The sequence below is a fragment of the Piliocolobus tephrosceles genome, chromosome 9 (genome assembly GCF_002776525.5).
Source record: "Piliocolobus tephrosceles isolate RC106 chromosome 9, ASM277652v3, whole genome shotgun sequence".
In the NCBI taxonomy this organism is placed as follows: Eukaryota; Metazoa; Chordata; class Mammalia; order Primates; family Cercopithecidae; genus Piliocolobus; species Piliocolobus tephrosceles.
In genome coordinates, this window is record NC_045442.1 from 11,423,123 (window position 1) to 11,450,672 (window position 27,550).

The following is a 27,550-nucleotide window of genomic DNA, read 5'->3' on the forward strand; positions in this document are numbered from 1 at the left end:
GCGCAACCTTTGCTCTGCTGGGGAGTAGGGGAGCACCTAAGCAGGGAAAAGCAGAGAACACCACGAAATGACTTTAGGAGTGAGCCAGTGCCCTGGGCTGGCATGAGACTGGGACTCCTGGAGGCTTCCTAGAGAATATGGTCTCCTTCCCTCTGTCCCAGAACTCTGGTCTACCTGCCTCACATCTCCGTAAATGTGAGGGCATTGCACACTACGTAGCCAATTCAGATCAACAGTAGAATAAATCTTTCCAAATCTAATTTCTGAAATCAGAACACTTTCCACACATAAACATGAGTAAACACTCATTTTCTAATATTCTACTAGGATTTTAAGCAGAATTTAGTTTTCGCTTTTGAAATTTACTCAAAGGTAATAAAATTTTGGTAACTTGGAAATGGGTACCAAGATCCTTTTAAATAGAGTCCTAAAGAGATATGACAACTAAGTGGTCCTAAACAGCATTGAAGAAAGAAAAAATGCTATAAAAGGCAATATTGGGCAAATGACATTAAAGTATTACATCGATGTAAATTTCTTGAAGTTGATAACTGCACTATAATTATATTTTTCAAAAATTATTTTTCTTAGGAAATAAACACTGAAGCATGTGGCGTAAAGGAACTTAACAAACACAACTTACCCCCAAATATTAATAGTTCAGAAAAAACAAGTGTATATGTAGATACACATAGAGATGCAAATGATATAGCAAGCAAGGCAGAACTTGAACTCTATGGTGATTGGCAGTACCGAGTGTGACTACATATTCTATGCATTATTGTGTATATATTCTATGCATCATAGCATATATTCTATGCATTATATATTGTATATATTCTATGCATTATTCTTGCAAGTTTTAAGTTTGAAATTATTTTCAAATAAAAATGTTTAAGAGACTAATACAAAATAGTTCTTTTGACTTAGTAACTTCACTTCTAGGAATTTAATGTGGGAAAAGAATCTGAGATAAAGATAAATGTTGAAGGGTGTTCACCCGTGTGCTATTTATATTGGTAAAACATTGGAAATAACCTAAAAAGCCCGGCATTGGGAAACATCTCCATGAATTTCTGTAAGGGAGAAGGAGCCTGGCAGGGGACAGGCATTTCAGGCAGGAGGATGGGCACGAACCAAGGCCTGGTATGGGGAAGTGTTCAGCAGGGAAGTTTCAGGAGGGGGGCATGTGGCTGCACTTAAGCTGTGTGAGTTGAAGAAGCCAGGTCACCAGAGGCAAAGGCTGTTGGCTAGAGACGCAATTAGAAGGAGGTCCAGACCAGAAGCAAGACATTAGAGGTCACCTTGGTCCAAAATAAGACACATTGGACCTCCGATCTTGGGCTGAGGCTGCTACCGGTGGAGAAAGGCCCATAGCGCTGGACTTCATTTGGAAGGAGAAATGACCTCGAGGTTGGGGTGTGGTCACAGTGGCATCCAGGACTATCAAGGCTCTAGCTTGATCCGCTAGTCAGATGGTGGAGGAACACTGGGGGCAGGGTTGGGGTGCAGGAAAGGGCAGGGGCACCGAGAGATGGGTTTTAATCTCAATTGTCAGAGAGGTCAAGCAGGTGGTCAGATACGTGGGTGTAGAGTTATTCAGCAGAGAAGTCAGCGCTGGAGATGTAAACTGATTTAAGGTGAGAGATTTTATTTTCTGTAATGAATGTGCATTAATGTTGTCAGGATTTTTTTCTAAAAATTACTTAGGTAATTAAGTCTTTCATTTTTCGCACCCAGGCGAAAATACCTGAGATAGCAGGTACTGAGAGGGTCCCTACCCACAAGAAGGAGCATGAAGGGAGCCCCTTCCCCAGCCCCACACACAGCACCCTGAGTTCCAGCCTCAGCCAAGGCCCAGCTGTCCGGGAGGGCAGGAAGCTTAAGGAGTGGGTGCAGCCTCCCCCAGAGCATCTCCCTCTCCAGGCTGGCCTCTACTTTCTCCCATCCCCCCATCAGGGGCCGCACCCTGGGAGCCAGCTCTGACCTGGGGGACTTCAGCACTTTGTGGAGCAGGTCCTGCGGGATTTTGCGGAGGTGGATCTGCGTCCCCACTACAGGAACCAAGTTCATTTCCAGCCACTTCTCGCAGGCGGTGGTGAGCTGCTCTTCCTTGTACTAAGACAAGAAAAACCAGTTGATGAAGGAAGTCCTGAGCTCTTGGCGCCCTCTACTGGCCTGCGATGACCCTACACGTGTGCTCAGAAGGAGGGTCTCTGCAGACGTGCTCAAACCTTTTCTGCAAAATAGCTGGAAACCATCATTCTCAGCAAACTATCACAAGAACAGAAAACCAAACACCGCATGTTCTCACTCATAGGTGGGAATTGAACAATGAGATCACTTGGACACAGGAAGGGGAACATCACACACCCGGGCCTGTTGCGGGGTGGTGGGAGGGGAGAGGGATAGCATTAGGAGATATACCTAATGCAAATCACGAGTTAACGGGTACAGCACACCAACATGGCACATGTATACGTGTGTAACAAACCTGCACGTTGTGCATATGTACACTAGAATTTAAAGTATAATAAAAAAGAAAAGGCCAGGCGCGGTGGCTCACGCCTGTAATCCCAGCACTTTGGGAGGCCGAGGCGAGCGGATCACGAGGTCAGGAGATCGAGACTATCCTGGCTAACACGGTGAAACCCCGTCTCTACTAAAAATACAAAAAATTAGCCGGGTGTTGTGGCGGGTGCCTGTAGTCCCAGCTACTCGGGAGGCTGAGGCCGGAGAATGGCGTAAACCTGGGAGGCGGAGCTTGTAGTGATCCGAGATTGTGCCACTGCACTCCAGCCTGGGCAACAGAGCGAGACTCTGTCACAAAAATAAAATAAAATAATAAAATAAAATAAAATAGAAAAAATACATGAATTACAGCATATACCTTTTCTAAGTGTTTTCTATGCTCGAGGCGCTGCCCTCAGTTGATTTAAATCAATCCTCATTGAAAACCTATGACATGGGATTACTGTTATCCCTATGTCACTGGTGGGGAAACTGACAGTCCCAGGTTCCTGTTCTTGCCTGTGGTCACACAACTTGTAAGTGGCAGAGCCGGATGCAAACGCAGGCAGCCTGACCACAGGCCTTGCCACTGGCTCAAGTTAGTGGCCGATCATGGAGGGCCCAAGGGGTGTTCCCCACGGGAGTTCTGAGGCTATGATGTGAACACACCCAAAAAGCAAGAATTAAAGGGCAGTGAAAGTGGAAAAGGCTTCCCAGAGCCAGGGACCTTGAGAGAGTTCTAGTGCATCTCAAATAGCTTCAGGGCCTGGGGTCCTTCTGCAGCCCAAGCGTTGCTGAGAAATGCTGACTAGGATGCAGATGCCACCACAAGTGACCTTGGAATTACCACTGGGGCGAAGGGGAGGACGCAACGATAGGAGAACTGTGGCCTGCTGACTGGTATCCCCCCAGGTCACTGATAGCCATACAGAGAGAGCTGGAGTCAGGAGGCCTGGGGTTTGGACCCACCTGGTTCCCCTGGGCAGGTTGCCGCCCTCCTTGGCTCTGTTTTCTCCTCTGAGAATGAGGTTGGATTCTATCATTTATTACCAACCCTGACACACTGATTAGATCCAGGTGAGTCCAGACCTCACAACTCCAACAAGAATGTCCTGGAAGCTCTTCTGCTGTTTCAGTGAGAAAGGCTATGCTGCTTCTTCCCCCATCTAAGATTAAAGTCTTTCTATTTTTTTGGTGTTAAAACATCCTTTTACAAATAAAATGATGTTTTAAAAAAAATGTGTTCATGTGGCAAAATAAAATATTTGGTGACTTCAAATCAATATTCTGGGGGGAAGTAGGCCTGGTAGGTAAAATCCCAGCATGTGGGCTGCTCCTGAAGGCCCCCTCAAGGGGTGATGTGCCCTGTCTGGTTTGTTCTCACCTTGCAGCCGGCCTCGTAGAAGCTATTGATGGTGCTTGGCATGAGTCTGGTTATCATCACATCCACGCACCTGGAGAGAGAGAACTGCAGTTTCTGGAGGAACCCCACACTGCTTTTGGAGAAGTGGGAAGTCCCAGAGGTTCTTATTCAACTCCAGGACAGCAGCAGGCTTTTGCACGGAAGGGAGCCTCACTTTAGGGATATGGACATTTGGCCAGAGGACAAGATCAACATGGCTTGTTAGAAATAGCTCTGGGCCTGGGAGATAAGGCCAGAGATCAAATCCTTCAAGAGAAAACAAAGTAACCCTATAGCAGGGAACAAGGATTATTGCTCAAAGCTGAAGTGCCACCAGGTGCTGAGTTAAGGTTTGATTTTAGCCAACACAGCCATCTGGTCATCCCCCTGCCTGAGGACTGTCTTCCTGTACAGACCCTTATGGTGCCACCAGAGGGGCCTCAAGTCCCATTCCTCTCTGCCCACAAATGGAATCAAAGAGCAGCTTTCAGATGAAGGTCTCTGTGAGCTCATGACTAGGACCCGTCAATTTGGCTCACCCACCCATGAAGGATCTATTCGCTGAGCACATACCGTGTGCTAGGCACCCAGAGAGGTCCTTGGTGTGCAAAGAACAAAACTGATGGGCCATTGAGGTGACATGTTAAGTCAACTTTCAAACAGATAACCACATTTGACAGTCATGTTAAGGATTAAAAAGTTAAAGAACAAGGTGTGATGGGAAGGCAGAAAATGGAGACTTCAGCCTAGTGTGGTTGAATCAGAAAAGTGACCAGAAGTCAGAAGAGAGGCACTTAAAACCTGAAAGAGGAGGATAAAGAATTGGCCAGGCCAGGGATTGGAAGACCAGCATTGCAAGAAAAGGAAACAGCATGTGCAAAGGCCCTGGGGCAGAAGCAGTTGTCACACTTTGAGGGAATGTTGGGGCTGGCATAGCTGCAGTGCTGTGAGTTTAACACTGCTCCACACTGTCCCTCTTTGACTGCTGTCATTCATCTGGGCTCAGCTCCAGCATCACCTCCTCTTGGAAGTCTCACTAATTGCTCCTCTCTACATACTCCCTTAGCTTTGATTTCCATGACTTCCTTCTTCTACCTGGTTCCTTGCCTCTCTCCAGGAAGGGCATGAGCTAGGGTGGATGGAGTGTGGTGGTAGATGTGCTATGTGGCAGGTAGGGTCACAGAGATTTCAGTGACTGAACTTTCACAGCTAATATTAACCTCTCTGCAGCAAAATTGCCTTGAAGCATGTTCACTTCATTGAACAGGGCACCAAAGAGTAGCCACTGGGATCTCATACTGAAGCATAACCTTGAACTCATTATAACTCAGTGGTTGCCGTAAACTCAGTTGAGATACACACTGCTCATGGGCAGAGGCCTAAAGGATATCCAGTACCTCTTGCACTTACTCTAAAACGTATCCTTCCATAAGGCCAGACCAGAAGGCAGCTGGGGTCTCATTGCCCCCAACAACCACATCCCTGAAGTAGCTTTTACTGAGTTGCATTTTGGTGTGCCGCTTTTGCCAACATCAAGAAAAAAAACATTATAAGATTTATTGTTGCATTTACTCTACAGATATTGTTGAGGACATTGATCATTAGGTTGCTCGGGGTCATCTGCTGAAGACATCCACCGTTTTAATACTAATAGTAGCTGTACTTCTCCCAAGTGAATTGCTTTTTAAGCTTTTGTCTGGTTTTTATCTAATATCACTGATCAAGTTTCCCTTTTTACCTGCCACTAGCAAGTTCAGAGCTAAATGTATGGCCCATCTTAGGAAGAGTGTGGGTTATTACAGTTAATGTACAATGGGAGCCTGTCTTTTTCTTCCTCCTTCAAAAAACAAACAAACAAACAATTTAGTGTTCTGTGGCTTCATTTCATGTATTCATGGGAGTCACTCAAAGCCTTTACTAGAACAAGGTAAGAAATGATACATGAGTAAATAATCTGGTCATGGCCAAGGCACTCTACCCCTTGTGTGCTAGGATCGGCCCTTCAGACAGGGAGACTGACTCTACCCATTAGGAGGTGTCCTGAGTACTGGCGAAACCTGTGCTGAGTAAACATGAGGTGCTGCTGTCATCTCCTAGGCATTTTGCCTTCTAAGACTGCTGAGTCCTGTCAATCCTGTATCTTGGCTGTCTCTTGAGCGTGCCCCTCCTCTCATTCCCACTTCCCCTGCCTATTTCAGACCCTCCTGGTCTCTCGGCTGAGCCTCTGCATAGCCTCTCAACAGCCAGCCTCCCTGCCCTGCAGCTTCCCACATATCTACCACATCCTTCACACAGGAGGGGCTCAGCCTAAAGCACAGAGGCTCTGCCACTCTCCCCTCCCAAGCCCAGGCTCCCCGCTCTGCTGACTGAACCAAGACCTGCTCATGTGGCTACAGGATCCTGCACCACCGGGGCTCATCCAAACCTCCAGCCATTGCAACTGCACTGGGTCTCAGTGGCCAGGCTCATCCCAGTTTAATGCTGCTCCGCCCTGTCCCCTCTCTCTCCCCCACTGACTGCTGTAATTCTTGCAAGCTCAGGTCCAGCACCACCTCCTCCTGGAAGTCACCCTGATTGCTCCTCCCCACATACTGCCTTAGTTTTGATGTCCATGCCTTCCTTCTTCTACCTGGTTCCTTACCTCCCTCCACCTCCCACGAAACAACAGACTGCCAGGAAGCAACCCTCCCCAACCACATCCATCCTGAGTGCCAGCTCTGTGCTGACCTGTGCTGCTGGTTCTGAAAATGCCAGCAGGGACAGATGGAGGCCCTTTTCTCCTGGAGCTCATGGCCTCACCGTTCAGCAGAGGGGGAAGCCCAAGATGTGACGAGGCTGAACAGCCGGCTCGGGCCCCACCCTCATTGGGCACAGGAGCCTTTCGGTGCTAGCTTTTGTCTGTCGAAACCTACAGGGAGCACTAACTGGGCTTGGAGTTGCGGAGGAGAAATGAGTGCCCCAGGAGACTGACACCTTCTCTTACGCTTCCCCTTCCTCACGGTCAAACCCACTGCCTGGGCTGGACTGGAATGATCAGACTTCCCAGACCAAAGGGAGCAAAGCAAGCCACCCAGGCTCGCCTCTGGGCTCAGGGAGGTCGGGGGTTTCCACTTCCGGAAATTCTAAGGGACCAGGAAGTTGCCCACAGAGGAAGCTGAGCCCTGCATGGAGGCAAGGAAATGCCCCTCTGGCCCTGTGAGCCTGGAGGAGCCCAAGTGACAACCAGGGAGGTGCTCCATGTGTATGTGTGTGAGCATGTGTGTGCATATGCATGCATGCACGTATGTGCTGGGACGTGCATGTGACAGCCATAATCCCAGCCGTGACTCTAGCCCAAGTGCCAATGACGATATTGACATGAGAGTCAAAGGAACATCACCCAGTGGAAGCTGTGTGCACACACTGCATCCCTTCAAGATGGGAGGCCTCGGGTATGTATGATTCAGAATCAAGCAGTCATCTGGCAATTTCCCACTGCGTGGGAGCTCAGCTGAGATAACCTGTGAGGTCTCATTCAGCAGCTGAACATTGTGATGCTATCAGAGTGACCTGGGGCGCTTCTGTTACACAGAAACACAAACACACATGTATCCCATGACGCCACACCCTGTCAACTGCGCCATCAGCCTCTCAAAGGCAGGCAAGATTCAGCTCAACTGTGTGCAGGCCCGCCCTGGCCTCTGACCTGGAATCCCAGCCCCACCACAATTATCTGGAGAATCTTGGGCAGGTCCCATCAGCTTCAGGCAAGCCTATGTTTGCTCATCAGTGGAATGAAAGGTTTGGCTCATTAGCTGCAAAGCCCTTCCTGCTCTGGCATTCAAAACAAGGCAGGGGGAGGGGAAAGGAGGATGAAGAAGCTGATGTTCTTGGTTCATCTCTGGATAAGCCAGGGCGAGAGTTCTGAAGGTGAGATGCGGCTTCCAGTCTGCTCCTACGGTAGGGCAGCTGAGGCTTGGAGACAGAAGGCGGCCAGAGGCCCCACTTCAAGAGGGAAGCTGCCCTGCCAGCACTCAGGTCAGAGATAACTTCCTGGACCGCACCAGGAAATAGCTGCTCAGAAATTCTCTGTGTAAAGGAGCTTAGATTTCATAGTTATACATCACAAGACTATGCTGGACTGACAGTGGGAGATATATACAATGGAAGGGGCATAGACATCTCAGGAAAACCTAGACTTTTCACCCCACCACCTTCAGGGTCAAGGCCAGATTCCTTAGATGGCTCTAAGATGCTACACCAGTTGGCTCTGCCTGCAACTACTCATCTCCCATCTACCTCGGCCACCTAACCCCACAGTCTGACCATGCCGACACACAGGAGTGCCTCTTCAAGACTCCAGGCCCTTTTCAATGTGTGTCCCCTGCAGAGAAGTCCAGGCACCTGCGTTCCCAACGAGGCTGCCAGATGCTCCAGATCAAAGGCCTGGACCCAGTCATTTCAGGAGTCCCCAGAATGAGGCACCAGACTAAAACATTTGTGGGGTTGAATCTGACTATGTGAACTCTACAAAAAACGAATTGAAACCTGTAAGATCCCCAGGAGAGATCTCCCCTCTGCAGAGTAGCTAATGTCTTCTCTTGGCTTGGATGGTATCCTCATTCATTCCTTCACTCACTCAGAAAAAGAGACTGAGGTTTAAGAAGTAAACAAAACAGGCAGACCACCTCCTGCCCGGATCTCTTCTTTATACTGAATTGCATCAGGAATTAGGGGGGAAAAAAGCCACAAGATACCACCTCTGTCTTCAGGACAGCAATGCGGTAGGCACACATCCCTGAAAAAGCCCAGGAGATGAGACAAAATATTCTAGAGAAATGAATCCCATGAATGACTTTCCACTTGGTTCACTTACCCTTTCACAAGCATTAACGGAACAGAGGAATATTACAGGACACACAGAAAGGGAGGAGAAAATCTAAGAAATGCTCTTTCTTATTATAGATACTAATTTTGCTTGAACTTAATAATACATAGCACAAAATTTTCCAGTTAGGAATTCCCAAACTTCATTCCATCCACCTTTATTCACTTCTGGTGTCTTGGAGACGGTTGGACAGGAGACTTTAGAGGGCAGGGATCCTGCCCATCGGGTCCCTCGCTGTCTCCTTGGCCTCCCAGAGAAGCCCAAGGAATCGTCCTTGAGGCAGATGAATGAATGAGTGTGGGTGTCAGTGAGTAAACTGACCCTAAGCGAACCTCTCCTGACTAAATGCCATCGAAGGGAGGGTCAGAACCACAAATGCGCAAGTGACAACATCACCACCTCACCCGAGCGAAGTGGAATAGTACAGTGTTAGAGGTCCAGGTTCCGGGGCCCGCTGACCTTCGAGTCCTGGCTCCTCTACCTGGCAGCTGTGTGGCCTTGGCCAAGTTACTTACTTCCCAAAGTCCCAGTTTTCTCATCTGTAAAATGAGCGTAGTAATAGTCCTACCTCCTAGGGTTGCAGGGAAGAAGCAATGAGGTCATCCCTGCAAAAAGCTGAGAACTGAAAGGCAAACACTCCATCCCAAAGCCCTATGTGCTGACATCCGCTACTCCCCAACAAAGTCCTGGGAAGTAGATGGGACAAATGTTATAAGCCACATTTTATGTCAGAGACCACCAAGGTACATGGAAACCAAGGGGCACCTTATTGCAGAACTGAGCACAGACCCTGCACAGACCCAGGTTGCTTTTGGCTTTGCAGGAAAAGCCCAACACAAACTGGGAGCTCTGATCTCACCCCATCAGGGTGCGTTTCCTCGGTTGCTTGGAGGCAGGCAGAAACACCAAGCAATGTCTGTTACCCTCTCATGCTCATGATTTCTGCATCCATGAGCCCAGGCAACCCTTGTCAGGATGAGGAAGCGTTCACATTCAATGCCAACCCGCTTTGAATGCCTCCTGGCCCCCCCCCACCTCCTCCCCACACCGACACACCCTGATGAACCCTCCTGCTGGGCAGCCCAGGTGGGCCAGCGGGGTCCGAATGTCCAAAAGAGAGGCTATGCCTAAAATGGGCAGGGGCATTGTTGGGCAATTTTAACTTTGATCTCTGCATTTTCCTCTCTTCCAAAAGACCTACAATGACCGTATTTAACATTTATAACAATAAAAATATTATTTACAAAAAAAAACAAGACTATCTCAAATGAGCAGGAAAAACGAGGACTGACAGTGATGGGAAAGTCAGCGTACCCTCCAATTGCCAGCTTCCGTGTGTGTGTATGACTTGAAGGAGAAAGTTTTTTTTTTTTTTTTAGCCAACAATGAAAAGAGGTGAAATTGATAAGCAAACCTGGTTTGAGGGCTACTAGGAAGTCACTGTGTATACGCATGAAGTCTCTCCCAGTGGTAGAAATCCCCCCATTTGCATTTCATTCCTGCGAGTTGAGAATCGTTTGGTTAAAACTAGTATGTTGCTGGAGAGATGGCCCACCTGTTATTGTGAATGAATGCCTCAGTTCCTTTCCAGGCTCAAGGCCATGCTTGGCACAAAGACACCTGAGGTGTCTTAGCCCAGTGAAGAGGAATGTTCTACCAAATGGGCCAGGAATTGCCCTTCCGATTTCCCCCAGGCCTGGCCCTGCCCGAAGTCAGCCTTGTTTCCTTACCTTTGAAACAGGCCACTGAACTGGAGGATGTGGGCGGAAGCCAGCACCCCCAGTACATCTTCCAAGTTAATCTCCACCTCACTCATGTAGAGGTTCTTCAGGGCCGTGGTGAAGGCTGGGGAGGCACAGCCAAGAGAGCCGTCAGTGTGGGGCTCTGCACACAGGACACCACCCAGGACCCTCCCTCACTACTGCAGCTGGGCAGGCAGAGGTGCCCTTAGAGAAAATGTACCATCTCTGACCTGGATGCAGGCACCACCCGGAAGCTGACGATCTAGGCTACCAGCCTTCCCAAAGGAGTTGAGGCTGAAGCTAAAGAAAGTGGAGCTTCTGCTGAAAGGATCCTCCTTTAAGCCTGTTCTCAGGGGTGAGACCGTCTTGGGTTCTCTCCTAACCTGGGGTCTGTGGCCTGTGCAGGAATGTGACTGCCCAAATACGTGCAGAATGTTATGTGCAAGTCATGCATTTTTTTTTTTTCTGGAGACAACATATATCTTACAGCAGATTCTCCTTGGAGTCTGGCGACTTCCAGAAAGAGTTAGAATAATCTGATGGTTCAGGAACTGAACTGCATGGCTAGGGTCCAGATGGACTTGGCTGATTCACCATCACGGTGTCCTCTGTCGCAAATGGCCCAACTAGTGCTGAAGTTTCCCCACTAAGCGATTCCTAAACAAGTGCCATCACATGGCCTCCCAAAGTGCTGGGATTACAAATGTGAACCACCGCGCCCAGCCCATAGATGCATTTTTAAATACCTGTTTATTTTGAAATAGTTTAAGACTCATAAGAAGTTACAAAAACAAGAGTGACAGGGGCAACAAAGAAGGCTACCCCTGAGTGGCTGTGAGGGGTTGGGGAGTGAGCCCAAGTTGGGGGAGGTAGGGGGTGCTCCTTGGCAGGAAGAGGCAGGTGAAGTGCTATTTGGGAGCAAGGCTGGGCCTGATGGCTTCGCTGGGTGGGTGTGAGCCTAGAGCGGCAATTCCTCTTGTGCTGGGTCTGTGTCTGAGAAGCTGCTATCTTCTTCCGGTCTCTGCATCCTTCACACCCTTTCTCAATGACAAGAGCCTCTCTTTAGTAGCATTCCACCTTCTTCCATTTCCCCAAGTCACCCTAGCCTTCTCGCCCCTTCTTTCTTTGCACATTCGGGCCTTTTGAATAAGAAAGCACTGAACACTGTCTACTGTTGGTTTGTTTTGCTTTGCTGTTGCTTGTTCATTTTCAAATCTGGGAGGACCATTTTTTCAATGGCATTCTCAGAATATAGACGGGTATATACATACCGACTTTAGTGACCTGTGGGTCATTGATCTTCAAGGAAATGATCATCCTCTTTGCAGGGGATTTTGCTTTGGTCTTCTTAGGTGATTGAGCTAGTAAAGGAAATGAGATGATGATGGATGGAGGTGATAACCATGGTGAAGACACAGTGAGAGGCACCCACCACCCTGGCATGATCACACTATATTTTCTTTGTTTCATAGATGTAATCTATCTATCTATCTATCTATCTATCTATCTATCTATCTATCTATCTATCTATCTATCTAATTTTTGTGTGTGAGATGGAGTTTCACTCTTGTCACCCAGGCTAGAGTACAGTGGCACTGTCTCAGCTCACTGCAACCTCCGCCTTCTGGGTTCAAGCTATTCTCCTGCCTCAGCCTCCCAAGTAGCTGGGATTATAGGCATGCACCACCATGCCTGGCTGGTTTTACATTTTTAGTGAAAATGGAGTTTTACCATGTTGGCCAGGCTGGTCTCGAACTGCTGACCTCAGGTGATCTGCCCACCTTGGCCTCCCAAAGTGCTGGAATTACAAATGTGAACCACCACACCTGGCCCATAGATGCATTTTTAAATACCTGTTTATTTTGAAATAGTTTAAGAATCATAAGAAGTCGCAAAAATAGTGCAGAGTTCCCTCATATCCCTCGCCTAACTTCCCCCAACGATCCTGCATAGCCCTGTGCATTGTCAAAACTGAAAAACTGATGCTCACACTGCATTTTACATATTTATGACCTCCCCTATCCTTTCTCTTATTAGGCTGTGAGCAGTTTGAGGGCAGAGTGAACCGCAGTCATTTCTGTACCCGGAGCACCTGGGGCAGTGCAGGCAGGCAGTGGGAGTGCCACTTGCTGAAGGGTGAATGTGGGACTGAGGTGTCCATATGGTACTACTGTCACTCTGCCCCAGAGAACTCCACTCTAGGGACCCCTGCCACCAAGGATTTCCAGGAGGAAGGGAAAAGGTAGCCCAATTCATTGCTAGCCAATGCCATCCACTCAGTCATCCTAGAATGTGAGTTACAGAGTGGCACTGCTCTCAGGTCTCCAGAGGTGCCCCACAACCTTGGCACAAAAGCCAAGGCCCTACTAGCAGCCCCAATTCCTACATGGCCTACAACCCCTGCCCACCGCTCTGCTCATCACCCCCCCACCTGCCACCCCCACACCCCCGCCCTGCCCACCGGCATGCTCCTCGGGATGGGGTGGGACTCCCGCCCTCCCTCCCTCATCAGGGGTCTTCTCACTTGTCCTTCCCTCTGAGAGGCCTTTCCTGACCCCATATGTAAGGTAGCACCCCACTCCCCTGCTAACTGGCTTTATTCTTCAGAGACTAACTTGACCATGACCTTCCATTTACTACTCCGTGCCCCTGTTGTGCTTTCCTCCCTGGCAGCTCAGCCGAGGTGGTTCACTCGCCACTCCATCCCCTGGGCCCACCCCAGGCTCGCACACACTGGTGCTAGTAAATATTGGCTGAATGAGTGCAGCACGTGGATTCCATCACCAGGGAGCTCAAGGTTCCAGATAATGAAAAATGATGTGAGCCAGAGCCAAAAAGTCCATCATCCTGTGCAACTACAAAGAAAAAGAGAGCAAAGGATCCTTTCCCCTCCGTTTCCCCGCGCTGTCGTCCATCACCTGGCTCTGTGCTGGCTCTCACTCAGCAAATACTCACTGAGAACTTACTAAGCGCCAGGCTTGTTCCACTCTGGGTCACATTCTTCTCCGGCATGACTACACGGCCTCCCATCTGCTCATGCCAGCCTGCCATCCATCCCATGGCAGGGAGTAAATGGGAGGAGGCACGTGAGTGCCTGGCACACAGTAGGCATGCAGGGGGTGGCGGTTAATATTATACTGTGTCACGGTATTTGTCATGCTTTCCCATCATTTTGGGTTTGTCTGTCCCCTCAGATGGTAAGCTCCTAGCACAATGCCTGGCATAAGCTAAGCATTCCACACAGGAAGGAAGGAAGAGAAGAAGGAAGAGACGGAGGGAGGGAGGGAGGGAGGGAATCACTTATGTCAGAGTAAGTGAAAGACAGAAGTTCAATATTCCCTCCAGGTTGAGTAAAACCCCCAAATCGGAGAAGATATCAGTAATTTGTTCATACTCTTCTCCAAGGTTCTCCAAAGCCAAGGTGGTTAGTTTGTTTTCAGTAAGTGGGCCACTTCCTTCTTGGATTCCCCACTAGAGAATAAACACGTCCTCTCCACGACAGCTGCTCCTCCACTCTCCATGGAAGGAAATTGAGCAGCTGGAGAGCTGGTACGTCTCTGCAGAGTCCAGCACTCCAGCGTCTGGCCAGAAGTTTCAGGATAGCAACACAGATGATCTCAAGAACATGCAAGTGATAACTGTGAGATACGTATGCAAACCACCATTGTGAGATATGTTCGCTTTTAAAGGCACATGAAGGACTGTGACTGTTGCTATTGAAAGACATGAATCCCAGGGCTTGATCGGTCCATGGAGCTTGGGAGGAGACGCTGGAGTCGTGACAGTCCGGGGCACTGGGGTTTCATCTCTGCACCTTCCCTCTCGTCTCCCAGCCAGGTGCAGCCTCTAGCAGGAAGGCTTGGATCAGAGTGGCTGTCTTAGCAGGGCCAAATATTTCCATTTTAGGGACCCATTCTAGACACGGTAAAGACCGTAATGTTAATGACTCCATGTCCGCTTCCAAATTCTCCTGCTTTTCCATTAACTCACTGTCTGGCTCACCAGAGCCTTTCCCAGATGGTCTGGTGAATGTTTTGACTTGGGTACAGGGGAGATGGAAGAGACCAGTCTGGCTCTTGAAGACACTGGGACAAAGGCTTCAGAAGAGCACAGAGGCTCATGAGCCAGCACCGAGGTTGCTGCAGTTCTGCAGAGCCCAGCTGGCTCTCACTGCCTGCACCGCGGGGAAGGGCTGAGTCAGATTCCCGCAGGCAGCGGGGCTCTCCCTCCAGGCTCAGGCTCGCGGGGGCGGAATGACTGGGGGCTCCGGCTGCCTGTCTGACTCTAGAATAACAGGGCTTTGCTGTCATGTCTTGGAAATGAAAGCCCATCATGACTGGTATGCTGGCTGGCTGTGGGGGCCTCGAATTTTCCATGGCACCTGCTTATGAGTCAGCCCGAGGGGATGCCAACCTGTAGCCCAAAGCAGCAGCTGGCAGTGCAGATGGAGACAACTTAGAGACCAGGTGAGAGGAGGCTGGGGTGGTCAGGACTGGAAAAGGAGACAAAGAAGTGGCCTACATTCTTTTTGGAATGAGGTAAAAGAGAGATGAGAAGAGAAGAGGAAAGAAAAGCAAAGACAACAACAAAATAGATGCACACACGTGGGCCTTGAATTAGCATACTTAGGGCCAAATAAGCCACAGATATCAGAACTCCACCTTCCTTCCAAAAACCTCTTCAGAAAGTTCCCCACAGCCCATTTTTCCTTCTCAAAGAAGTAGGTAGAGTCTCTGTGTCTGGGCTGGCCAGACAAGACTCGGGTTATTTCAAGGATAATAACTGGCATGTGCTGAGTGCTTGCTGTGTGCCAGGCCTTGTTCTAGAACCTCACACCTAGTACCTCCTCTACTCTTCAAAGCCGCATCCTAAGAACTATTATCCCCATTTTACAGTTGAAGAAACTGAGGCTGTCATGGGATGAGATAACACCGTGGAGCCTTGCTCTTGACTGCTAAAGTGACCATGGTCTCAAAACAGATAACCACGTTCCAAGCTGGGACCCTCAAGCTAGAGAGCACTGGGGCTCCAGCACTGGGCACCAGAGAGGAAGTACCTCGCAGAAGCTCCTCCAGCTCCCTCAGGGGGTATGTGGTGCCCTGCGTCAGGGCTTTCAGGTAGAGCTTGGCCAAGGTCTCAGACTGAAAAAGCTGGGGCTGATGGAGTTCCCATTTGAAGCCCAGGCACTCAAGAATCACATCTGAGGAGAGAAAATGATGCTGAGCAAACACATCAATAACGTCCCCACCCAAAGATTCATCAGCTTCCTCTCCCCCAACTCCTCTGCTCGGTGGATCATTAAGCAGATGAAGCAGGCAAGCAGCCTCCCCAGGCATCTCAGAAAGGAAGTGCTGAAGTGTGGGCCTCGGGGGCTGAGTGGCTTTGAGGGGGACACTGAAGGAGTCTTACGAGGTCACCCAGGACATGCCACATGTCCAGGACAGCTGTCGGCTAACAGCTGTAGGACTTCAGAGGCACTCGCGCTGCCCTCCAATGTGGGGAATCAGGAAAAGCTTTGTGGAACAGGGACATTGTCTGGGGCACTCTTGGGGGGCCAAGGCAACAAGAGCGTTCTGGCTTCCCCTATGACAGTGTTTCTCAGCCCTGACATTGTAAACATTTTGGGCCAGATACATGCCTGTTGGGGAGCTGTCCCGTGCACTGTGGATGCCCAGTAGCAGCCCTGGCATCTACTTACTACATGCCAGTAGCACTCGCTCCTCAGCGGTGACAACCAAAAATGTTTCCAGATATTGCCAAGTGTCCTCAGTGAAGCCAAATCACCCCTCAGTTCCCTGTTGAGAACTACTGCACTATGAGTACCAAAGCATGACCCATCTGAAATGTAATAGCAGGCCTACCAAAGAGGATAGGATTCTCGTGACCCCCCTTGACAATAAAAGAAGGCTCTTTCCAAACTGTAGAAGACTTTATTCGGGACATCTAACCTGAGGATAAAATCAGTGATCACTAAAAGAAGAGGCTTTTTGATAGAGGAGGGCAGAGGGCGAAACCGAGGATGCCAGGCCAGGTGAGGCTCGGGAGGCCATGGGGAGAGAACTCTGCATGGCTCAGCTCCTGTGTTGTTAGTACAGAGCTGGGGGAAGGAGAGGTGCCTAAAACCCTCAATCTGAGTGCCAGATAGGACCTGAAGGGCCACTAGCCCCATCTACGTATTTCTTGGTTTTGCCATTAGTTTTACAGTGTGACCTTGGGTACCTGATTCTTCTTCCTGTTATTATTATTGTTATTCACCAATATTATGATATTGTTTGGTGCTGGGGTTCAGGGGGTTTGCATCTCAAATATTACATCACCTTAGGTGGTCTGGTTATGCTGAGTTAGAAGAAGTCTCAGCCCATTAGGGTGATTATAGGCAGGGGCAGAATTGTGGATACAACATATTCACTCACTGGATGTCAATTTCCACTTTCAGGATGGCCAATGCATGGCAGCCATCACTAATCAATCCAGAGCTCTTTCTCTCATGCCAGGAGATGGTCTTAGACTACTTCTCCTGTTCAGAGTTGAAGTTGAGAAAAGAATTTGTTAGCCTCTCTTTGGAAAGGAGGCTGGCTCTGATCTCAAGCAGCCACACCATGCAGTAGGCTTTATCCAAAAAAAAAAAAAATGCTGCTTTAAGAAGCTGTCCAGCCTCCTCATGAGGCTCAATGAACCTTTTTCTAGCAAAAAAGAACCTATCCTGATTCTTGATCCTGCCTCAGAAAAGTCGTCTTGAACAAGTGCAGCTGTGAACGTCCAAGTCATGACTGGTTGGAGCCCAAAGAGACGAAGAACAGCTGCTTTATGCTTGCTGCACTCCATTTAGTCTTTCAATACAAAGACTACTTTTTTTTTTTCTTTTTTTTGAGATGGAGTCTTGCTCTGTCACCCAGGCTAGAGCTCACTGCAACCTTCCAACCTCCTCTTCCTGGGGTAAGTGATTCTCCTGCCTCAGTGGCCTGAGTAGCTGGGATCACATGTGCATGCCACCACGCCTAGCTAATTTTTGTATTTTTAGTAGAGATGGGGTTTTACCATGTTCGCCGGGCTGGTCTCAAACTCCTGACCTCAAGTGATTCACTCACCTGGGCCTCCCTGCTGGGATCACAGGTGTGAGCTATTTATTGACACCAACACGTTTGTCTTTATCACAGCAAGGAGCATATGAAAATGTGTTTACCAAGCTTGGTTTCACTCACTGCACATTTGACAAATATTTATAGGGCACCTATTATTTCTCAGACACTGGGAAGTGGATAAGAATCGCAACTTATGGACTAGCACCCTGGCTTATGGGCTGATTTTCTTCCGTAAAGACCATAAGATGCCCCTGAAGTCAGTAACATTCTGACTTAATCCATGGAGAACACAAACTCACCTGCTTCCGCACTTTGGATGTCCTTGTTCTTGAAATTCTCACAGAAAAACTTCTGAATTTGTGGAATGTATAACCTCAAGGGAAAATGCAAACATAAAATCCAGGAGTTAATACTGACATTTTTCTCCAACTACAACATGCATTATTCTAGTACAAACTTCCTTAAAGCACCCATTGATCAAGCTACTCATATCTCGCCCTTTGGAAGAGTTTCCTCAGGTCACCATTTGTCTGCCGATCTGAAAACCTGTAGGCTGATAGCTGGCTTATAATGCTGATTCCTGTTTTCAGTTTGTGGGTAGGGCTTACTGAGGGGGTATTTGAGGTCGTACTTGGCTGCCTGAATGACACCTTATTCAGTGTCTAAAACATTATCTGGCATATAGTAGACACTCAGTAATATCTGCTGGGAGAAAAGAATAGAGGTTTCTGCTCATTTCTGGGATGTTAATTCACCAACGATTTTGTTTAGAGGTCATACAGGTCCCACTCTCAGTGTGTCCAAAAACTAAACTTAGCATCTACCCCCAAATCCTACCCTGCTCACTCAGATTCTCATTTCAGGAAATGGCACCACCAGCCTGCAGTTGCCCAAGCCAGCATGCCGAGTGCTGTTACATCTCATCACTTGCCTAGATGTTTTGAATTTGTCCATCTCTCTTTGCTGTTCTTGCTGTCGCCGTCCTCCAAGCCCCTATGATCTCCCTCCAGTCACTGCCAAAGTCTCCCGGCCTCCAACCCTGCTCTGCTCGGATGCCTGCCTCCCACAAAATGCAAATTTGGTCTTGTGTCTTTCCTGCTGAGAATCCTCCAGTGTTTCCCCATTGCTCTTGGGGGAAAGTCCAAACTCCTTCGCATGGCTAACCAGCTCCTGCATATTTCTGCAGCCTGGTCCCTCAACGGTCCCCACCCCAGCCCTTCTCAGCAGCCTGCACCTGGACCTGCCAACCGCTGCTTTCGTCTCTTGCACGCACTACTCCCTCTCCCAAATGCTCTCCTCCTTGCCTTTCCCCTTGCTAAGCTCCTACTCATTCTTCAGAATGAGCTTCGTTGCTGTTTTCTCTGGGGATGCTGGGCCAGTGGCTTTCCCCCTGCCTGTCCTGGGATTTCCCCCTTAAAACTCCTTCTGGAGTGTCTTGTGGCTGCCTGTTTACTTGTGTATCCTCTGCGAGACAGACTGGGCATGTGTTTATTGCTATGACCCTGGCACAAGCCATCAGGCAGGTGCTCAGCAAATATTCATTAAATGAATCCATGACCACATAGATAAACACCATGGACTCATCATGCTAAGCCAGGAAGTGAAACAAAATTTGAGTCACATATTCACAACTTAAAGACAGTCATCCCAGAAAGCCAGCCAGCCAAGAGACGTTTGTGACCACAGCTGGTCTGTGTCATGCAGTGTCAACTTCACCATGCTGTCTCCAACAATCCCAGGAGACCCCGTGGGCCAGGGTGCATGCAGGAAGCATGGGTGGGAGCCTGTGTCCAGAATATTACCAACTACGTGCTGCCCTGTCCAAGGGGGGAGGGTGGCTGCCAATGACTCAGCCTAAGGCAGGCAGTAGGAGCTGGACTTGCTTATTCAACAGGAGCAGTGGAGATCTGATCCAAGCCACCCTCGCTTCCTCCCTCGATCCTCCTCGTGGCTTGGGTGACACGTCTGGAAAGAGCTGGCCAGAGTCAAGAGTTCAGACCGTGATCTCAAAATGGAGCCATGGACTTTGGAAAATATGGCGCAAGGTCCATGAACTCAACTACCCTCACAAACATCAGTGTCATCAGCTGAGCCAAGGGATGCCAGGAAACAGAGGTGAGCATACTGCCTTCTCCTGGGTGTGAGAGCTGCTTGTCAAGATATACCAACCATCATGTAGGCTCTGCCATTCCCAAGGGCTGCAGTTCATTTTAGGATCACTGGAAAAGTGAACGGAACACGTGGCATCTGTGAGTTGTCTCACTGTTTGGGACTAAGTGGTCCGAGGTGAACTCCCATTGCAACGCCTGGTGCGGGGATGCTGGGAACGTGCTGTTAGGCTGGAGCTCAAGTCTCTAAGTCATGACCATGATGGAGAAAGGCAGAAGGGGAAGAAGGGGAAGTAAGTTTCTCACGGACATACGGACTTCCTGGAGCAAACTATCCAAAGGTCAAAATGCCAATTTGATGAATTAGGAAGAGTGACATAGACCTGGGGCTGGACCCCAGTCCTTCCATTTTCTGCCTCTTGGTCTCAGAGGAAGGGAAGAGTGAAAGAGTGAATGTTTGGAATGCCTGGCACGGACTTGCCTTTGGTTAACATCCTCTCTTTCATTGTCTCTGTGAAAGGTGTCAAAATAAAAATGGAGTTATGATGCCTTAAAAACCCTGACGGAGCCTGGCATGGTATCATGCTCCTGTAGTCCCAGGTACACGCAAAGCTGAGGCAAGAGGATCACTTCAGCCCAGGAGTTCGAGGCTGCAGTGAGCTGTGATTGTGCCTGTGAATAGCCATTGCATTCTAGCCTGGGCAACTGGCTGAGACCGTGTCTCTAAATCTCTTTTAAAAAACAAAATGGCTGGGCACAGTGGCTCACGCCTGTAATCCCAGCACTTTGGGAGGCCGAGGCAGGCGGATCATGAGGTCAGGAGATCGAGACCATCCTGGCTAACATGGTGAAACCCTGTCTCTACTAAAAAATTGCAAATAATTAGCCAGACGTGGTGGCGGGTGCCTATAGTCCCAGCTACTTGGGAGGCTGAGGCAGGAGAATGGTGTGAACCCGGGAGGCGGAGCTTGCAGTGAGCAGAGATCGCGCCACTGCACTCCAGCCTGGGCGACTGAGCGAGACTCTGTCTCAAAAAAAAAAAAAAATCCACCTGACAAATAGAGGTGGGGAAGGCCAGGAAGGGAGAATTCTCACACACGAATGCCTGATAATAAGAACTATCACAAAAGACTCTGCAAAACCTACAACTGCACACAAAGGCCATCATAACCTCACACACAAAGAAGTGCAAGGACATCTGCCTAGCAGCTCAAACTGGTGTCACCCTTGTTATGGATCCTGGTAGCCAGGGATAATTATCTCAGAGCAATGATGTAATCCTCCTCACTTTTCCTTTAAAAACCTTTGTCTTGCCAGGCATGGTGGCTCATGTCTGTAATCCCAACACTTTGGGAGGCTGAGGCAGGAGCATCACTGGAGCCCGGGAGTTCAAGACCAGCCTGGGCAACATAGAAAGACTCCCATCTGTACAAAACATTAAATAAAAAATTTAGCATGTGGTGGCCATGTCTGTGGTCCCAGCTACTTAGGAGGCTGAAGCAGGAGGATCAATTGAGTCTGGGAGGTTGAGGCTGCAGTGAGCTGTGACTGCACTACTACACTCCAGCCTGGGCAACAAAGCAAGACAACGTCTCAAAACAAAACAAAAAACCTTTGTTTTCCTTTACTTCCCTGAATACGCACGTAGTTTATGGTGCCACTGGTATTCCATAGCAATGCCTGTTCCGGAATAAACATCAACTACTTTTAGAGAGTCTTCCTCTCCTCTCTGTTTGTTATTTAGGTTAACACCTCTATAACATGGGTCACTGGTCTCTAGTCCCACTATCCCAGAACTGCTCTCTGGTTAAAAATAAAATAAAATAAAAATATAGGAGTCCCTTCTTCCCATCCTCACCTCTTAAGCATGACCTCCTCCCACCCTTGAATAGACTTGGCATTGCGGGCAGAAAGGGAGAAAACCACCAGGCAGCTTCACCAGTGGGGACAGGGAGGGCTCTGGGTCTTTCCTAGAGCCACAATCCCCTAAGCCTTTGTGGGGTGGGGGTGCCCCCTCCCCAGTCTGGCCTGAGTCACACCCCCCATGCTGGATCTCTGAGTTTCCATGACAGTACGCATCCATACATGCCAGTGGACCCCAGGGACACACTTGACACATGTGCATTGAGTGTATATGTGCCATACAGTTTTCTAAGCCCGTTACATGAATTATATCATGTAATTCTCACAGCAACCCTGTAAGACAGCATCCCCGATTTGCACCTAAACTAAGGCACGAAAAGATTAGGGTGCTTGCAGGGAAGTTAACATTTCCTCCTCTCAGTCTCCTCTCCCACACTCAGTGCCACAGAGCCTGCAAAAGGTCCAAGGCAAGAAGACCAGCAGCCTGAAGATCAGCTCCTCTTAGTGGCTGACCAGGAACTCCCTGCATCATGAAAACCCATAAACACGGCTGAAGGAAGTGTTGGCCAGCTGGGCACAATGACATACCCAAAACAGACAGGAAACTGGGAGCCTGCTCCCTCAGCTTTCCACCACGAATGACCCTTTCCATAACTCAAGAAATACAGATTGGTCCAGCTCCTGTCCAAGCAGACAGCACCCCCAGGTGGGAAAAGCAGCAATGACACCATCCATGACATGAACACAGCTTGCCAGGTGGGGCAGAAACAGTCATGCAGTGCTTTGGGGGACAAAATGTATGTTTCATGGAGCATTCCAGGCCCTTACTGACAGTGGAGTTTGCCATCTGAGAGTTGCCTGATGCCTGAAGGTTCACAAGAGTTACCAGGAAAAAGCCTTTCATGTTATTATCTAAATTAAACACAACCTTTTTTCTTTCTAAGAAGTTTCCCATAATTACATGGAAGAAATTCCTATGGTGAAGACAAAGAAAAGGTAGGGGTGTGTGTGTGTGTGTCTTTCTCTTTTTTTTTTTTTTTTTTTTTTTTTTTATTTTTAGAGACAAATCTCGCCCTCTCTCCCAGGCTGGAGTGAAACGGCACAATCATAGCTCACTTCATACAGCCTCTATCTCCTTGGCTCAAGTGATCCCCTCACCTCAGTCTCCCAAGTAGCTGGGACTACAGGTCCACGCCACCATCCCTGGCTAATTTTAAAATTATCTGTAAAGACAGGGTCTCACCATGTTGCCCCAGGCTGGGCTCAAATTCCTGGCCTCAAGCTATCCTCCCACCTTGGCCTCCCAAAGCACTAGGATGACAAGTATGAGCCACCATGCCCAGACACGTTTGGTTTATTACAGCACATCAGTTTCTCCCACACTCAGTATACTAAACCAGTGACTTCAATTCTTCATCCCTCCCTCTGTCCAAACCTTTTACCTCCACATTGCAAAATTTCTCTCCATAAGAAGATGGAGTGTGTTTTCTGTCCCTTGACTGGGAGTTTGGGCACATGACTTGCCTCAGTTCGTGGGGCCTAGTGGATGTGAAATGGTGGAAGCTTCGAAAGACACATGTGCTCCTGGGCGTACCCTCGTGCCCTCTGCTGTCACCATGATAAGCCTGTGCCCAGGCTAGCCCACTGTCTCAGGAGGAGGACAAGAGGCTCACAGAACAGAGCCCAAGTGCCCTGGCAGAACCGATCCTGGATCAGCTGAGCACCAGATGCACGGCTGTAGACTTGCCCAGAACACCTGAGAGTATCTGCTGCCTCTGAACATGCAGCTTCCCAACATCACAAAGCAGAGGGCCAGATGTGTAAAAACTTCTCCCTGGAAGACTGGTTCCTCTGCCCCTGTTGTGCTGGAGGAAGGTGTTGTCCTGGAGGAAGGAACTGGGGAAGGTACAAGGAGGCAGAGTGAAATAAAGGAGGTGTTGACTGACAGAGCACAGAGCTGAGACACCCCAAGATGAAATAACTGGGATTAATTACTAAAATGCTGCTCAGGCAATAAAGAAAATAATTCTGTTTACTAAGCATCTACTATTTGCCAGAAAATGTGCTAAGCATTTTCAATAGATGGCTTCATTTAATCCTCAAGATGACTCTTCATCTTGAAGAAGGTGCTATATAACCATTTTAGAGATGAGGAAACTGAGGCCCAAAGAGGGTTAGTCACTGACTAAAGGTCACAGAATTAGTAAGTGAAGAAGTGGGGATTCCAGCGCTGTTGATAGACTGCTGTTAACAGTCCAAATGCCCAGCACCAAATGCCATTTCTGCACCCCACCCCTCAGGCTACCGCCTCCAGTTTAGCTCAGTAACTCCTAGGGACTTAGTTCCTGCTGCCCAGACCCTCTCATCAGCTTTTGGGATCACTTTGTCTGTATTGCTAGGCCTAGCTCCAGCACCTGCATCCCTGGCCTAGGCCTGGCACTAAGGAACTCAGCAACGGAACAGGGTTGGCCAGTGGCTCTAGAGAGGGAAGATTTGGCTACTCGCTGAACAAAGATTGAGCAGGCAGTTCTTCTGTGCCAGGTGCTGCCCTAGGAGTACAGTCCATGCTCACTTCGATTTGGCTGTGAGCTCACAAGACAGATGCTGCCAGCCTAGGGATGGTAGTGGCATCAAGCCAGGTCCACGGCACCAGGGAAATGAGGTGTGCCTTCTGCAATTGGGGTGGTACAAATTGCGTATTTGTTTCCTCCAAACCTCGTGTAGAAATTTGATCCCCGGCCGGGCGTGGTGGCTCAAGCCTGTAATCCCATCACTTTGGGAGGCCGAGACGGGCGGATCACGAGGTCAGGAGATCGAGACCATCCTGGCTAACACGGTGAAACCCTGTCTCTACTAAAAAATACAAAAAACTAGCCGGGCATGGTGGCGGGTGCCTGTAGTCCCAGCTACTGGGGAGGCTGAGGCAGGAGAATGGCGTAAACCCAGGAGCCAGGGCTTGCAGTGAGCTGAGATCACACCACTGCACTCCAGCCTGGGCGACAGAGCGAGACTCCGTCTCAAAAAAAAAAAAAAAAAAAAATTCATCCGCAGTGTTGGAGGTGGGGCCTAATGAGAGGTATTTTTGTCATAAGGGCAGATCCCTCGTGAATAGATTAATACCATCCCTCAGGGGTGAGTTCTCACTCTCTTAGTTCCCACAAGAGCTGGTTGTTAACAAAAGCCTGGGACCTCCTGTCTCTCCTCTCTGGTGCTTCCTCGCTTGCCATGTGATCTCTGCACCCTTGGCTCCTCTTCGCCTTCCGCCATGAGTACAAGCAGCCTGTGGCCCTCACCAGAAGCTGAGCAGATGCTGGCGCCACACTTCTTATACAGCCTGCGGAACCCTGAGCCAAATAAACCTCTTTTCTTTATAAATTTCTGATCCTCAGGTATTTCTTTACAGTAACAGAAACAGACTAAGTCAAGGGTCCAGCTCTGTGTTTCCAGGAGAGGCAAGAGAGAACTCATCACATGGGGAAGTGAGGGTCTAGCCTGCTGCTCGGAATACTATGAGATTGAGAGAGGATCAGTTGATTGGCTGAAAATGGACATTCACAAGCTGTCTAAACACTGGGCCAGGACTAACTAAGTTTTGTTTATCAAAAAACCAGTTGGTTCCTGGATGATAAACTCAGAATCCTGTTTGGGTTCAAAGTTCCCAATGGGAAGAAAAATCGTAAAAAAAAAAAAAAAAAAAAAAAAAATTCAATCTTTCTCTGCCCTTTCGTCACCACCCACATTCTCAGAGGTAGTAGTCACTTATGACCCTGTCCGTGCTTGAAAGCTGGCTCCAGAGGGAGCCTTCCTGGCAGATGTGCCCTTGACAGCCACTCCAGCCAATCAGAGTGGCCCGGTCATCAGGCACCTCCCCTCCCAGGAATGATGGACCATTCCTTCCCACAAATCTTTAAGTCTCCCTACCTGTCTGGGTTCCTCAGAGCTTCCTCAAAGTCTATGCTCAGAGCCTTGCACATCTGGGAAAGTGAGAGCAGGTCTCCAGTAAAAGGCTGTTTGGGGAAACGCCACCGGTTGGTTGAGCCAGCGATCCGGCGTTCCAGCCGAGCTTTGTGCTGCTTGGTAATCAAAGAAAGAGAAGACATCTTTTTTTCTAACTTCACATAAATGCCAGATTTTCCAAACTGTACAGCAGGAAGGAAATCAAGACAAATTTTACAGTGCTGGTTAATTTTTGAACATGGCTAATAATTTCTCACAAGACATCTTAGGGTAAAAACGCTGTATTCCATAGACCAAGGATCTCAAGCTACAAAGTAATTTGGAATTTAGGATCTAAGACAAGAGGTGTCAGGGGGCAAGAGGTCAGGGAGAAACATTGTTTTTTGCAGGTAGTTCTCTGAAGAATCCACAAGTAGGGATAATATCATGCTTTAAGTACTGTCCTTTGAGTACTTATCCTAACTTGTCATATAGAGTGATATTAAACTGTGGAGATCTTGGGCAACGAAATTTTTTCAATGGTGGTAAAAATATATACAAAACATAAAATTTTATCTATTTTACAGTGTACAATTTGGTGGCATTTAGTACATTTAAAATGTTATGCAACCATTACCACTACCTAATTCCAGCACATTTTCATTACCCCCAAAAGAAATTCCATACCTATTAAACTGTCACTCCATGTCCCCGTGTCCCCAGCCCCTGACAACCACTAATCTGCTTTCTAAGATTAGCCCCTATGTTCTGATTTTATGTTTTCACCTGTTCTGGGTATTGCATAGAAGTGGAATCCCACAATATGTGGCCTTTTGTGGATGGCATCTTTCACATAACATAATGTTTTCAAGGTTCATCCATGTATTGGTCCTTCATTCCTCTTTAAGGCTGAATAATATTCCATTGTGTAAATATTCCACATGTTGCTTATTCCTTCATCGGTTGATGAACACTTGGGTTGTTTATACCTTTTGGCTATTGTGAAGCGTGCTGTGAGTATTCATGGACAAGATTTTGTTTGAACACCTGTCTTTTTATTATTTTGGTTATATACCCAGGAGCAGAACGGCTGAGTCTTTGGGCAGGGGCTTTTACTTAGACATTTTCTTGAGGCTCCAGGGGAAATTCAGCAATTTACATAAAAGAGAAGGACGATACCCAGCATGGACGTAAACCTTAGACTGAAGGCCCAAAGCAACCTAGCAAGGAAAAAAGCACCAGGAAGGACCCACAGGAACGGATGTCATTGATCCCAAGCCAACCAGGGCACCAATGGAGAGGTGGCAAGACCATGGGCCACGGACTAGAGCATCTGAGTTCAAATCTTGTTATTGCTACTTTCTAGTTGTGTGACCTTGAGCAAGTTATGTAACATTCTGAGGCTCTCAGGTCTCATGTGTAAAATGGGAATAACAGGTGGTGGTGGTGACAGTAATGGTCATCATGACAATGATGGTGAGGATGATGGTGGTGGGGATTGTGGTGATATCACCTTGTTTCCAGTGTTGTAAAAAGTATAAAGTAGAATAAAGTTTGGGAAATACGCCTTAGTATAGTGCCTAGAAGATGGTGGATGATTAAAAACTGTGGAATCTGAGTCTAGATATAGTGCTGCTGTCACATGAGAAGTAAAATATCGCCAGGTCAGACCACAAGCCTGCTCTCTGGAGGGCCCGCTGCCTGGACACACTCTTTCCAGCCGAGTCAGCCAATAATGTTTAAGGTCCTCGGTGGTGCAGGACCCAGCCCCTTGTGGAAATTTGTCAAAATGACCATAACCAAGTGCTTCTTCTCATCACCTACCTTCTTGAGAAACTGATCTACTTACCATGTTCGACATTATCGTGAATGAAAGTGGAGATTACACAGGAGAGAAAAGATAAGCAACCTAGAAGACAAAAGAGGTAAAGGTGAAATTTTCCATACTTTTCAAAACATTATGGAGGAGATTGGCCTAAAGAATCTATATTTTGCCACAGGAACAATAATGAATAATCCTCGAATGTGGGTTTTTTATT

The 27,550-nt window shown here is 48.3% G+C and overlaps 1 protein-coding gene across 2 annotated transcripts in view; it reads right to left on the reverse strand.

Annotated features, from left to right (window-relative positions):
• BTBD16 (BTB domain containing 16) overlaps positions 1 to 27,550 on the reverse strand; it is a 68,169-nt gene that overhangs the window by 37,016 nt on the left and 3,603 nt on the right. The window contains exons 2-9 of one of the 2 annotated variants that reach the window (XM_023224396.3): positions 27,361 to 27,420; positions 25,497 to 25,648; positions 17,904 to 17,977; positions 15,579 to 15,722; positions 11,794 to 11,883; positions 10,511 to 10,625; positions 3,896 to 3,965; positions 1,988 to 2,118 (exon numbers count right to left, since the gene is read on the reverse strand). In XM_023224396.3, the coding sequence (XP_023080164.1) occupies positions 1,988 to 2,118; positions 3,896 to 3,965; positions 10,511 to 10,625; positions 11,794 to 11,883; positions 15,579 to 15,722; positions 17,904 to 17,977; positions 25,497 to 25,648; positions 27,361 to 27,372 (788 nt within the window). In that variant the 5' untranslated portion in view covers positions 27,373 to 27,420. The remainder of the gene's footprint in view (positions 1 to 1,987; positions 2,119 to 3,895; positions 3,966 to 10,510; positions 10,626 to 11,793; positions 11,884 to 15,578; positions 15,723 to 17,903; positions 17,978 to 25,496; positions 25,649 to 27,360; positions 27,421 to 27,550) is intronic. The other variant, XM_023224397.3, reaches the window with a different exon arrangement.